Source organism: Anser cygnoides, chromosome 16 (assembly GCF_040182565.1).
Source record: "Anser cygnoides isolate HZ-2024a breed goose chromosome 16, Taihu_goose_T2T_genome, whole genome shotgun sequence".
NCBI classification, from domain to species: Eukaryota; Metazoa; Chordata; class Aves; order Anseriformes; family Anatidae; genus Anser; species Anser cygnoides.
This window is the reverse complement of record NC_089888.1, coordinates 15,261,529-15,276,257: the sequence shown is the minus strand read 5'-3', so window position 1 is coordinate 15,276,257 and position 14,729 is coordinate 15,261,529. Positions and strand designations below refer to the sequence as shown.

General features: G+C 39.0%; 1 protein-coding gene across 5 annotated transcripts in view; it reads right to left on the bottom strand.

Annotated features, from left to right (window-relative positions):
- PHF20 (PHD finger protein 20) overlaps nucleotides 1-14,729 on the bottom strand; it is a 75,925-nt gene that overhangs the window by 43,918 nt on the left and 17,278 nt on the right. For all 5 annotated transcript variants that reach the window (XM_066978521.1, XM_066978523.1, XM_066978524.1 and 2 more), the window contains 7 exons: nucleotides 11,803-11,974; nucleotides 11,539-11,623; nucleotides 10,946-11,025; nucleotides 6,696-7,083; nucleotides 6,200-6,307; nucleotides 4,605-4,781; nucleotides 3,637-3,807 (listed from right to left, as the gene is read on the bottom strand). In XM_066978521.1, coding sequence (XP_066834622.1) covers nucleotides 3,637-3,807; nucleotides 4,605-4,781; nucleotides 6,200-6,307; nucleotides 6,696-7,083; nucleotides 10,946-11,025; nucleotides 11,539-11,623; nucleotides 11,803-11,974 — 1,181 coding nt within the window. The remainder of the gene's footprint in view (nucleotides 1-3,636; nucleotides 3,808-4,604; nucleotides 4,782-6,199; nucleotides 6,308-6,695; nucleotides 7,084-10,945; nucleotides 11,026-11,538; nucleotides 11,624-11,802; nucleotides 11,975-14,729) is intronic.

The following is a 14,729-nucleotide window of genomic DNA, read 5'->3' as shown; positions in this document are numbered from 1 at the left end:
CATTAACTGAAACCCAATGCTAAAAGTGACAAAATTAGAAAACCACATGGTAAGTACAAGGTAAATTGAATCCTTGGATGCATGTCTCTGCAAATAAAGTCATCTCAAATTCTGGAAAACACAAACATGACAGGAGATCTGTGGAAAGCAAAGGGAGCTCCCCTTTAAAGTCAAATCAATTTTTGAGAGTAAAGCCACACCAACAGCTGTAGAGTGCTTTTAAGGCTGTTTTCAGATACATGAAATAGAGCATTAACTGGCTGTAAGAATTTGCCAACAGGCTCACCCCATTATTTGAAGCATGACTTGATTTAGCTAAAACCTAAATCACCAGTTGTAATCCCTAAACACTATGGGAGCCAAAAAACAGCAGAACGGTGTTTTTTTTTAATCCTCCACTACATATAATTAACTTAATCAGAATTTTGATGAAAATTCCAAAAAAGGAAATTAAGTTCTGACAAAATGCTGTATTGCCTTCTAGAACACATTACCTTTTAAAAGGTAACAAGCATGTAAGCATTCCCACAAGTGACTGCAACTACTGGAAGTCTTTAATCATCTACTGACCAGTAATTGGGCACTCTTAAATATCACTTTTGCCCTTAAGAACTGCTGATATTAAAATGATATCAACCTTGTTCTTCTTGTACTTCGTGCATGTTAAAACCAGTACTACCGGGGTCCATCATTCACCCATGCCAAAACAAAACTAACACCACACACTGAAGAAAAGGAGGGTTATTAATTTTATATTTTGTAGTATTTTCCTACAAAAAGAGGATGAGTTCCCATCAAGTGATTAGAATTGAAGCCCACAGACAAAGTTAGTACTGGGTTACAAGGTTGCACTATTCTAAATAAAAGTTATCTTTCACCTTAACTTCTATACTTTTTTTTTTCTGTATGAGAACCCTGTACGTAAGAAATGCCCATTTTTTCCACCTGTATCAGTTGTTCTGAAGAACACTTCTCTTTCCAAACCCCAAAACTCTTGAATGCACTCGCCAGTATGAGAACATAAACTGCTTGACATTCAATTATTAGTGTTTGGAGCACTACTGTTCCCTATCAGGCAGGTCATCTACAGTGGAGTATACAAACACAATGCCACAAGTAAGCCAGAAATATGTACAGGATAACACAATTCTAATCTTTAACAACAGATTTACCCTGATAGGATCTACAAATTTAAAAACTACTGATTAACAAACCACTCACTCTAGTAACATTTTTTAATGTTGGTTAAATATAGAAACCTATGAATTTTTTTCTTTTATGACAACTTAGTCTTTACTCAAAGGCACCCTATACAATTCTCACTCCACATCCCTAAGAAGTTTCTCCAATAAAAACTCTTGATTGCCACATCTGGATGTCCACCCACACACATCTAGTGCTTCTAATGTTAAGTGAGGTGGCTTTAATTAAATGAAACAAAACCCATGTTCAGAAACGTGGATTTTCAGACACCACCACCGCTCTTGAACTTCAGGCAACAATTCAATGCGAGCACATATTCTTGAGTGAGCTGGATTCAAGTTCGTTCAAGTACTTACAACAGAAGTGTGAATGTCAAGAGTGCAATACTGGAGGCTCTGGGTACTGAAGCAAACTAAAAGTTGTTACCACAGCTTTATTCCTTGTATCCAATTAAGTTAGCTCAGGAGATGCCCACATCCCACGAATCACATCAGTGTGAATTACACTGAAGTATTATGCATTCAGCTGATATTCTCATCCATTTAAGACAAAGTGCTCAGTAATACACACAATACAAAACCAAAGGGAAAACCAAAGTAGTAACGGCAAAAGATAGCCAAAGGGACCACAGTTTCTTGAATTCTCAATGGTTCAGTTGCACATCCGCATTATCCTGGAGTCCTACCCCATTTATCTGGAGCCAGAGTTAAGCTCCCCAAAAGCTAAAACTAAGACTGAGAAGTATCACTACGTTTCAAATGTACAAATGAATTATTTTCCCCACTTTCTCCCCAACAAAACAAAGCATCTCACCTCAACATACAGTGTGCAAGTTCAAGGGGAAATATATATTAAGATGACCGTACACTGCATCTGTGATTTCAAGCTGAACATAAGTATGAAAGTCAAACTAAAACACCAGCAGTTTTTTTCCTCGAGTCCTTAAGTCTGTCAATCAATTCCTTAAAGTTTGTTCAAAGGGGAAGAGATTCCCCAATCAGCACCAAATACACACAGAATATTTTAGTACGAAGTCTTAGTCTATTTGTTCTTTCACATTTACTAGATGTATTTTGTTTGCTGTAACTTGACATACAGATGAATTACAGATCCCAAAAGCCTTTTATTTTTTAAAGGAGCCATCCCTGAAAACAAGCATACAGCTACAACAACAGCCCAGTTCATGTACACTAGTACAAATTTTAATACTACTTTGACTTTCTAGTTACTTGAAGCTAAGATACTGTGAAACTCCTTGAAAAGCTATGTGAGTACTAAAGTTAGGAAACAGAAGCCCTTGCAAGAGGCAACATTTTTTTAAATAATATTTGACCACTAACCCCAAAGCTCTGTGATTACACATTATGGCACAAAGTGAAACGATCATGCCCAACACATACCAACTGAAAAGATGCTGGATATACCATAGTTAGAAAACAGGTGTATGTATCACCACACCGTTTAAGAGAACAAAGATCAAAAGAGCTTTAAGCCTTAAATATTAGAAGACAAACCATGAACTACCCATGTACATGCAATTGTTATCAGTGGCAAACAGAGAGGGCATTTCATTCATACAGTTTCAGCTGTACACATTTGTACAGGGTGGGTGAAAGAGGATGTGCAAGCAGGAGAGGAAGTTTGGAAGAACAAACAGGATGAAAGCTAGCACGGAAGTTATTCTAGCAATGCTAAGCAACTCTAAATTCCTCTAAACGCTCTGGTCCATTTAATTTAAAGCTTTCTTGATAGAGTGTAAACTAGTGAATTTGTAGTTCAAGTTTCCCCAGTTAGCTGCAGATAAGAATATTGAAGGTCCAGGAAATAATCACAGGACAGCATTATATTTGGGCTTAGTCTACTGCCTGTATAGGAACTTTCAATTTGAAAAAAAAAAAAAGGTAAGTACACTTCTAAGATAAAATAATAGAATTTGCACATTGAGAAAGATTGAAGTGTTTGAACTATTTCATACATTTGCACTAAAAATTCTGAATATTCCAGGGTTTAAGTGTAACAGAGGCCAAAACATGAGTGCATAGAACTGCACAATTGAGATTCCCCAACGTCAGTACTCTGACATACTGCAGCACAGAAATAACAACCCCATCTTTTAACTATGGCCTAACCTTGAATGACAAATACATCCTGAAAACAAGCATTGCTATTAATGTCACCATTCACACGTTAGAAATATTACACCCAGTCATTTAAAAAGTATGATTTCTGCTTTTTGGAATATTCCTGTCAACCTCCAAAGCTTTCACAAGAGATTAAAATTGAGTGCATAAGGAGTAAAATTACACATTTCCCCCCCATGGTTAGCATTACACAAGTGTATTATTTGTTAGTCACACTCAAAAGCATGAAGGACCTGCCATTAATTGACTTAAGAAAAGCATTAATATTATAACACAAAATCAAAATTTGAACCTGTAGCAGAAGGTTCTTGAGTTCTGACAGCAGCAGAGGAAGACTCAGTGTCTTCAACTTTTTCTTCTTGCAAACTGGCATCCGTACTGAGTACCGTGCTATGCGATGCATTTCCAGGAGACGCTTGTTCACTGAAACTTTGGTCAGATTCAACGGGAACATCTAACTGGACTGTAAGGGAGGAGGAAAAAAGAAAAAAAAAGAGTAAACTGAGTAAAATGCACACAAAAGCATATTCTGGAACAATGTGTGTTCATCATATTACAGTAGAGAAACAGCCACCCATGATCAGACTGCTGTTTTATTAACACAAAATTAAGCTTTTACGACACAACCACTTGCATCTACCCTCTAAATTCAAAAGCTGCTTAAAAACAGACTACTAGCTCATTATAGAGAAATGGGATAGGTCTACTTATACCATTGTCAGAACTTTCCCTGAAAGGGAAAGGCAGTAAAGGACAAGATAGAAAAATGAAGTGTTACTTCTAACCAGTCCAAGAATAAAAGCATCTTGGCTGGTGTTTTTAAGTGTTCAAGAGGATTAAACTCTAAGTTTAGCAATTAAATTACTTCTCCAATCAAAAGAATGTTAAAGTTTTGTAATTACTTCATTTTTGCAAGCAAAACCTGCATCTCTTCAAAACTTTTCCTGTAAGTCTTTTGTCAACCTGTGGAGCTCTCCCTCTCAAAGCAGCCAAGGATCCAGCCAGTTATCTCTACTGGAAAAGCACCCTACACGCAAGGTAAGTGCTAGGGTTACTGATGGACAGGGAATCAGAAACAAAAAACAATGAAGGCAGTAGAGATAAAAATAAGCTTTCCTTAAGTTTACTCTGCACTGCTACTCAAATCAGGTTTTAAATGCAGATTACATGGTCTGCAGGTTACGCGAGCGTAAATACAGTGCTTGCAACTAGAAGACTTCTATACTATACACATCCAGAGTATACCAGGAAGCTGCTTACCCTTCTCAGGCTCCTTTGGGTTAGATATTGCATCTTTCAAAGGTTGAATTTCTGTTGAAGTTGTGACATGATCTGTATTTAAAATCTCATGGCTAACACTAGATGAGAGTCTTGAAGACCGCCTCCTGATCTGGTCTTTTTCATGGTTATCTGAAGAGTTCTTCAATTTTTCCTGAGCTAGAACAGAGAAATCTGATGGTACTATGAAGGCGTAGGGTTACTGAATAGCTCAGTAGCCAACTTGAAAGTCCATTTCCCTCCCAGCGAGGGTTTTGAATTGTTTTTAATTATTCAGTTTAACAGCAAAAGCCAAATAGCCCTAGTGATTAGGCCTCTCCACAAAAACTACAATGATATCAACAGTTATAAAAAAAAGCATAGAATCCAGGGAAAAGCCTATTTTGTACATCTCTTAATATTTTCTTTTGTTAACAAATTTAAGATAACGATCACTATCTTACTGATAAAACATTGCTTTAAAAAGCAACCATCCCACACACATAAGTAATACCAGAAGTTAGATGTGACAATTCAGACACAAACAACTTTGATCCTAAAATGGTAACGTACATGAACTCAAGTTTTAATGCCTTCTGGTCCTAAGGAAGGGAAAGAGAGCCTTCTTCAGATCTTCATCTCCTTGTTCACAAAACTACATCTTCTATAGTAATGTTCTTTCTCAACAACACATTCAAGTTCTTTAAATGTCATTATACAATATTAAAAGTAGAAACTATCAGACTGCAATGATGTGAATTTCTATCTAACATTAAAGTCCCTTTGCAAAGCAATGTGCTAAATTCTCCATCTAGTAACTAAAAACATCCAAACGAAGTGTCCAAAGGCTACAAAGATGGTGAAGGGTCTGGAGGGCAAGACCTAGGAGGAACGGCTGAGGTCCCCTGGTTTGTTCAGCCCAGAGAAGAGGAGGCCAAGGGGAAGCCTCATAGCAGCCTGCAGCTCCCTCCCGAGGGGAGCGGAGGGGCAGGTGCTGAGCTCTGCTCTCTGGGGACAGCGACAGGACCCGAGGGAACGGCATGGAGCTGGGACAGGGGAGGGTCAGGCTGGGTGTTAGGGAAAGGTTCTGCACTGAGAGGGTGGTCAGGCACTGGGACAGGCTCCACTGGGCCTGCCGGAGTTCAGGAAGTGTTTGGACAACGCTCTCAGCCATGAGGTCTGATTTTTAGTGGTCCTGTGTGGTACCAGGAGGAGGACTCAATGATCCTTGGGGGTCCCTTCCAACTTGAGATTTTCTCTAATTCTATGATTCCATTAAAACAGTTTCTCCAGCTAGAGAAGGGCTTCTGTAACCTCTTAAGGTATTAGAGCCAATATAACTATTACCTCCCTTACACCTGTGGAATTCGTCAAGAATGACAGCTTGTTGTTTCTCTATCCAAACCAAACTTTCAAGACTTAGGAGCTAATTTCAGCATGATGATGCTACACACAAACAGCCAATTTAAGATGAAATGCAGCAACTGTTTTTCTATTTCAGATATCGCAGTTAGAGATTAATACCACAGACTTTTTCTTCCTCCACTTCAGCTTATATGTACAAATACTGTGAGTTCAAAACCAAACAAAATACTCACGCAAGTTTCTTTCAACCCTAGGACGCTTTGAAGGAACTTCACCTCCTTTAGGTATTTTCCGACGTCTTAATTCCAAAGTTATTGGCTGCAGTGTCTGAGAACTTGGCTCTACATATTTAGACAGAGAACAAAAGTTGACTAGATAGAAAGCCGGGAAACTTTAAAACATAAATTCACAAGTCTTGCAACTTAAAATACTAGACCTACATAAATAGTTTCCCATGGCTTTAAGTCTACATACAAGCATTCAATCCTACTACAGACGTATTTTATAACGGATTTAGGCAAGTAATCTTCATAATCTCTAACCAAACCATTAGAACTCCAAATGTGAGTAACAAGTATGCTCTCAGCTGCCCTAAACCAAGCCTAAAGTTTTAGAAAATTGAAAACTTCTGGATACTTCGGATGTGGACAGAAGAACAAGATCTTTTTTCTAAGTGAGTTTACAAGGGTTTCTGATACATGGCGTATACATTTAAGTTCAACTACATACCTGTTGGAGGTGTTATTGGTGGTCTTCCACGTTTTCGTTTAGTTTCTTTCACATTTTCCTGGGGACTCTTTACATTGTCATTCTCAGGCTTCTTCTCAATTTGTGTATCTACTGAATATTCCATATCATTCTCTGATATATTCTCTTTATCTTCTTTTCCATTCTTAGATATATTCTTCTCTGAGACCTTGCCTTTTTCTGAGATGACTATCAGTTTTCCTTCTTTATCAGATTGCTTAACCCTTTTCTCAGTCTTTAATGTCTTTTCATTCTTGTCTTTCTTTGCATTACCTGTTGCTTTCCTCTGTTCTTTAAATTTCTCCCGCTTTTCAGGAGATGACGGAATTTCATTACCTCTTTCTTTAGGCTTAGCATTACCCACAATATTCTATAATAAAGAGTGAAATATGAAAATTAACTTGCTGCAGCCTGAAAGTCCACCCCCACCTTTGTATTTAGCAGACTTGCACTTTTTCCAACTTTTCGAAGAATAAAGGCATATATTGTGTTGTAACCCACAGATTAAAAACTTCAAGGTACTTGAACTGTTCAAAGACCAACACAGCATGGACACGCTGCTTTAACAGGACAGTATAATGTATGCTTTTGAATTGTCAAAGGAATTAATCTGAGACTTTCTGTGTCTCGGTTCTCATATGCAGGTTAGGGCCAGTAATCAACTCCATAGTTGTATGCCAACTTGAGCAGCGCTACTTAAACCTTACCTAGGACACTGAGGGAGGAGTGGGAGTCAAGAGCACAGACAAGGACAAACACCTCAATCACCTGGATACAAGGCCTGTCATCATCTTTTAACAAAAGTGTCTCAAAATAAACCAGTATTTAAGTTGCCATCATCACTGCTACTGAAATGTGCTAAGTAGAGTCATCTAAAAAGCAACTGACATCACCAACTTCTGCATGATGTTAAATTCTACACGCTTGTTTTTTGATTATATTTCATTTTTAAATACACTAAGCACTTTAAACTTCAAAATCTTTAATAGTCCCTGTCCAGTAAGCTACTGATAACATTCAACTCATTCATTTGTACTCTTCATTCTTCCATAACTGTGATACAGCAGCACAAGCCCAGGAAGAACACCCCTGTATCAGCAGTTCACTGTTATTGAACACCCTTTGCATGCTGCAGTTGGGTTTCATCCCAACACCACATGGTGGGGGGATGCTGGTTTTGTTCCCCCTACCTCCTTCCAATGCTCCTGCTGCAGGCTATCCCCGAACACTTCTGCTCTGATCAACAGAAGCCTTCTAATTTTGAGCCTTGATCAATAATTTATATCTGCTCATATGTCAACACTGCCTTTAGTTTAACTAACTTCCCTCTTCATGTTACCTAGTAACTTGAAGCATTAGCAAGCAGCCAGACTCCTTTCCAGCCACAGCACAGCAAGGCAGAACAAGGCCAGGAAGAGAAGACTAGAAAAAACTTTGAAGGCTGATCAGAAGATTACAAAGGCTGAATACCACTTGGGAAAAAGTAGAACAGCTAATTTGAGTTATACAAAATTCTGAGAGTACACTTAAGTCTCAGTAATTCCTTGTACGACAGTACAGCTTGCCTCTTCCCACCCCAATCTTCCTATCGGTATGTGGATTACATGAACTGGTGCCTTTTAAGACTGCCATTTCCAGACCACAGTCCTAAGAAACAATTCTGATGCAATAAAATGGTGAACATGCACATCTGCTCCACCTTCTATGAGATGATTTCAATCATACTCAACAGAGGTGATAAACAGTTTGGTTCTTTTTTTGTGGGTTTTTTTTTTTTGGCTTTTTTTTTTTAAATGTGAAAACAAATTGCTGTGCATTTCAGAAGAACAGCTAGACAAAGAGAAAAAATTCTTTCATCTCACGAAGAAAAGGCACTGGTGCCTGACCACTGCTTTAACCAGGTATGAAAAAAAAAAACTTCTTATATAGATTCCTTGAATACCACAGATGTGGGAGAAGCTCCAATGGAAACCTCACATATCAGTTTAAAAACAAAAACCCAAAAACAAAAAACACCACACCTCACACAAAAAATAACCCTCAGACATTAGGTTTCATTAGTTGTGTTACTCACAGAACCATCTGATGTGAATAAAATGAGGTACGACAACACAAACTGTCTTAAACTGTTCTTAAGCTTGCTGTGTTTATGGTTGTCTCTTGAACTAGCTCAGCTTTACTGAATTCTTAAAAGCTGCCTGTCCTTGCATAAATACTATCGCTCTGTGTAAGTTATAAGTATTTCACTATCACTGTTCAATGGAACATGTTATTCCCTCTTCAGAGGGAATTAAAGAAACGAAGGTAGTCATTACAGAAAAGAAGGCCAGTTTATGCTACTTCCTTCAGAAAACAGGTGGGCTTTTTTTGTTTAAGAACATCTAAGACACAAGCTCCTTGCATCTTCATGGCTACGGCCTTTCCCTCTGTAGAACAAGACCACTCCACTGGCAGCATGCTGCTGCATTAGTGCTGCATCTGAATCCACACCTCAAGGAACTTGCATTCACAACTGAGTCCTGAGCTCTCTAGCAGATCAACTGTTTAAGGACTTGATTAGAGAGCTCTGTTTACACAATCAGAAGTTAATCTTCCTTTTATGCTTTGTTACGCTAAAGGACAGAACAAAATGTTCTGGTATAAATTCTCTCTCAAGTTAAAAGAAAGCTTCCCAGCCAGTGGTTAAAAGAAGCAAACTTATTCCTTGCAAAACCTATCTACAGCCATATGGAAACACGAGAAACCATCTACAGGAGAAAAGAGACAAAATATTTTGTCCTTTTTATGAATAATCTCTCTTCAGATTGTTCATCTTCATGTATTTAAGGTTAAATATGGCAGAAACATTTCTCATGGCCGTGAAGGTAGTTCCCTTGTGAGTATGAGTCAACCCTGAATCAGGCATAATTATTAGCATTTGAAAGCCTAAAGAGCACTTTGTGGCAAGTCTGAAATAGTTTTTTCCCAGTCTGGCAGATATACAAATCTACAGACCAAGGAACAGAATCACAGAATTATGTAGGTTGGAAAAGACCTCTAAAATCATTAATCTAGCATTGCCAAGTCTACCGCTAAACCATGTCCCAAAGCACCACATCTACACATCTTTTAAATACCATCAGGGATGGTGACTCAATGACATCCCTGGGCAGCCTGTTCCAATGCTTCACAACCCTTTCAGTGAAGATGTTTTTCCTAATACCCAACACCTAAACCTCCCCTGGTGCAACATAAGGCCATTTCCTTTCATCCTATTGCTTGTTGCCTGGGAGAACAGACAGACCCTCAAGTCGCCAAAGAAGCAGCCCGTCTCTTCAGAGCAGTGACAGATTTAAATTCTGCTTTTAAAAAATTCATTATTGGAATCCGTACTTAGGGCTTGTGTTGAGGGAGAGATCCAATTTCTTTGTTCAAACTTGAGAGTCCCAAAAAAACAAGAGCAAAGGGCATGACTAAAAACACAGGCTACAACTACACGACAGAAACGTGTGGCAGGACCACAGGCTTAAAACCATTCCTTTAAACAGGTTATTCTGAGGCATCCACTTAAAAGTTTTAACCTAGTTAAACAGGATCAGAATTTGTCACCCTTTCCTACAAGGAATCCATGGGAAAACTGAATAGAAACAACTTCTTTCTTCTCACTATGAGCAAGACAAGATTTTTAGAATAGCCCACTAATACTTTCCATCACTAGCTGAAGATTGAACCCAACGAACAGAGCAGGTGAAGCGATGGTAGAACGGCCAAACCTCAGAAGAAAAATGTGGTTAGGAAAAAAATCTTCTGAAAGCTGTGAATGAAAGACTACTCGACAACTTCCTTAAAGGTCCCAAGATAATCAAGTAGTTACTCTGGGGATGAATAATCTCCCTTCACTTCATAGTTCCCCATCCCTTGGGAAAGTATATATATCACAAAAATCATCTCAAACTGTGTTCCAGTATCCCACCACTAGTTTTAATATGTAAACTCTGAATCTCCCAAGGATTTTTAGACAAGTTTTTTTATACCTCTGACTTTAGTTCAAGAAGCGTATTCATGAGAACATGAGTTCAAGAGTTTGTAAAACATGCCATGAAGATTTGCATACCCTTTTCAGTTTAATGGATTTCATTTCAAATGCACTGTATTTTAGCAATAGAGAAGTTTCATTCATTTTGTACTTTATAGTTCAAACCTAGCTACTTTCACCAGCCGTTTTAGAATATTAGAATGAACACGCTACTTACCTGATCTTTGGAAAAAGCTTTGACATGAATGTTTTTGACAGTCTGAACTACACCATCATAAAATTTCACAGTGTATGTACCTAAAATATGAAAACAAAGCAGATAGTTTTAAAGATCAGAAGTTATTTAACAGAATATCTACTAACAGCTCCAATAGTCAAGCTGTATACTTTCTTCTCCTTGATCTTACAAAGTACAGTCAATGGAAAGAAAGCACAGCACAAGAACAAGTCCATACTAATTGATACTCAAAAAGAAGCATGACTGCGCTTTTAAGTCTGTTTATAAAGAGTTTTTGCAGCCCTGACATCAGTTTTACTGCAATTACACACACCCCTAAGATTATAAATTTAGGGAGAAACAACTTTCTCCAAAAATATACTTAAAGCAATTACTGACTAGATAACCCAGAAGGTTCTTTGTTCATAAAGATGTAGCCTTTTCAGCTACATTAAGAGTTGATGACAGATTAAGATATGTAACTAAGAAAAAAGTCCCAGTTGTTTTCTGTTTCTGTACTCTCTTAACCAAAAAGGCACACAACTATAAATGTACTACTAAAAAGCACAACAGAAACATAAGTGAGTCCTTACCATCTTTGTTAACTGAAGTAACTTTGGCTGGATAGAAGCGACAGTCAGACCAGCATGCCAACACCTGATCATTTATATGGAAACCCTACAAGACAGTATTTAAAAGTGTTTTCATCTTAGAAATACAGAAATATACACCTATATTAAAACATCAGAACGATTAGCTTTCCGGTATTTAAAATAAGCCCTAAAGCTTATACAGCAGGCAATGAAGCAACAGCACATCAGTTTCACATTCTCAAATATCCTTTATTTTCTACTTACTGCACACCCTTCTTCCTCATGTAATCCTTCTTTTCTTAACTGTATTTTCTCTAAGGGACGCAAATAAGGACTGTCCCAACAAAACCATTCATCATATCTATGGTTCCAGCGTTTGAAGTGGATAAGCACTTTTCCTTCTTCATAATCAATTTCTTCAATATGAGCTGGATACCTGGACACAACAGAGATTAAAATATTTCAGTTAAGAACGAAGATGTCCCATATGCTTACTCTAACTACAGTGTAAACATTACATGCAGATTGCTTTCTGCATGATCAAAAGCAAAATAGATGAAGACTGCTTGATCAGGTGTGGTGGGGATCCATGTCACTGTACCTAACAACCTTTAGTTTCTACAACCTCAGTATTATTGGACTTATTACTTGTATAAGCAGTAAAAATGCTACAGATGACTTGGAGCTCAGTACAGAATGAATCCCAGAACTGAACAACATAAAAGCAAGCACTGGTTACAGGAAGAAAAGACAACTGAGGAGTTTCTAGTCTGGGGTGGAAAAACATAGCTAGAGATCAGTAAGTCAAAAAAGCTTTCCCCATACCTAGAAATTTTACATGTACACAAAATTGATAGATTCAGCTCCCTCTTAACAACATCTGAAGGTCAATACAGTAACTTCTCACAGAGCTGCCCATCAATATGGGTCATAAATTGCCTCTTCAGTTTAACTGTAGAAGCCTAATGTAGACACTAAACCCGATTTAAGTTTTGGATTCTTAAATTCCATCTTCAAAGTTCTAGGAATTTCAAACACAAGGCTCTTGGTATACCGAAAGCACAGGAACCAGCGAGAGGGCACACACAGTAATTTGTCATCAGGAAGACCTTAATCTATGCATTTCTTTAATTGCATTGGTAATTTGCAACTTAAGTATGTATTTCAGAATCACAGCACATTTCACTATCCCAACTGAAGATAACATCCCAAATATTGAAATTTTCCCTCTGCAGTAAGAGCACCAGGAGAAAACCTTCACTTGTCAATGTTTTTCTTCCAGATAACTGAAAACAAGACCCCACTGAATTCTGGAACAAAGGCCTAAAAGAAAAAAAAAAAAAAAAAAAAGAAAAAACTCAAACCCACAAGTATTCTTTACCTAATAAATCACACTTATAGACCACACTTAAGAAGACAGAACAAGGGGTAGGGACAGAAAAAAGTGGCATTTCAAAAGGATGCCTAACACTAAAAATAAAACTAAAAAAGAATGAATTGAGACTTAAAATACAATACGGAGTATTACTTTACAATCCCATACAGACCAAAAGAAGGGTTACCTACAACTGAAATCCTTCAGCAGATATGAGACGTCCATAACTTCTTCAAAAAGAGCTACAAATACTCCACACCAGAGACTTGCACTGCAGCCACAACCTAAGGCCCTGCCTAGAACCACATACCTCACCTCACGCTTTGCCATTAGTTCATTCCTGTATATTATCAGAACACATGCAGCAAAGGCTATGGAGGAGAAAGAAAATAGGATAGGAGATACTTATGGTAGGGATATCTTTACTCCTTCCTTCCTAAGTAGTAACTTTTTTTTTGGGTGATGGCCAAGAGATGTCACATTTACAGAATCACAGAATCATCCAGGTTGGAAGAGACCTCCAAGATCACCTAGTCCAACCTCTGACCTAACACTAACAAGTCCTCCACTAAACCATATCACTAAGCTCTACATCCAAACATCTCTTAAAGACCTCCAGGGATGGTGACTCAGCCACTTCCCTGGGCAGCCCATTCCAATGCCTAACAACCCTTTCAGTAAAGAAGTTCTTCCTAATATCCAACCTAAACCTCCCCTGGTGCAACTTTAGCCCATTCCCCCTCGTCCTGTCACCAGGCACGTGGGAGAACAGACCAACCCCCACCTTGCTGCAGCCTCCTTTAAGGTACCTGTAGGGAGCGATAAGGTCGCCCCGGAGCCTCCTCTTCTCCAGGCTGAACAAGCCCAGCTCCCTCAGCCGCTCCTCGTAAGACTTGTTCTCCAGACCCCTCACCAGCTTCGTCGCCCTTCTCTGGACTTGCCTCAGCACCTCGATGTCCTTCTTGTAGAGAGGGGCCCAAAACTGAACACAGTACTCGAGGTGCGGCCTCACCAGAGCCGAGTACAGGGGGACAATCACCTCCCTAGTCCTGCTGGCCACACTGCTTCTTATACAAGCCAGGATGCTGTTGGCCTTCTTGGCCACCTGAGCACACTGCTGGCTCATACTCAGCCGACTCTCAACCAATACTCCCAGGTCCCTCTCGGCCAGGCAGCTTTCCAACCACTCATCTCCCAGCCTGTAGCGCTGCTTGGGGTTGTTGCGCCCCAAGTGCAGGACCCGGCACTTGGCCTTGTTGAACTTCATACAGTTGGCCTCAGCCCATCGGTCCAGATAAACCCAAAACTGCTCAGGTTAATAAGGAAGAAAGATTCAGAGTCCTTCCACATATAACAAAGTTCTGTTAAAGGTAGCTTTCTCTTACGTATCTCAGCAACTACAAAACACTCAATAGAGGTAACTACAAAAATCATTACCCAGTTCCCTGCATAGAACAGCAAAAATAGAGGCAAGAATTTCCAGGCCCTCTCAATGAGAGACCAGCAGAAGGAAGTTCTTGCCTGAAGCTCATCCAGATTCTCAAGGATAAAGAGGGATACTGATAAAGAATGATCAAGAACAGACTTAAACTAATGATCTGTTCTACAAAGACATCCATGTCTGATAAACCCATGCAATCCACTGATTTTCTCCTGCAGGGGAGAGACATGCCCATGTGACAGAAGCCAACAAACTATACAGTCCAAGACTATTCCCTTCTTCATACAGGGAAAGGAAGAACAGGATCCTTTACCACAAGAACCGCCATCTGGGAACCGTGCACCAGTATCATATGCACCTATTCCATCTCGCCTT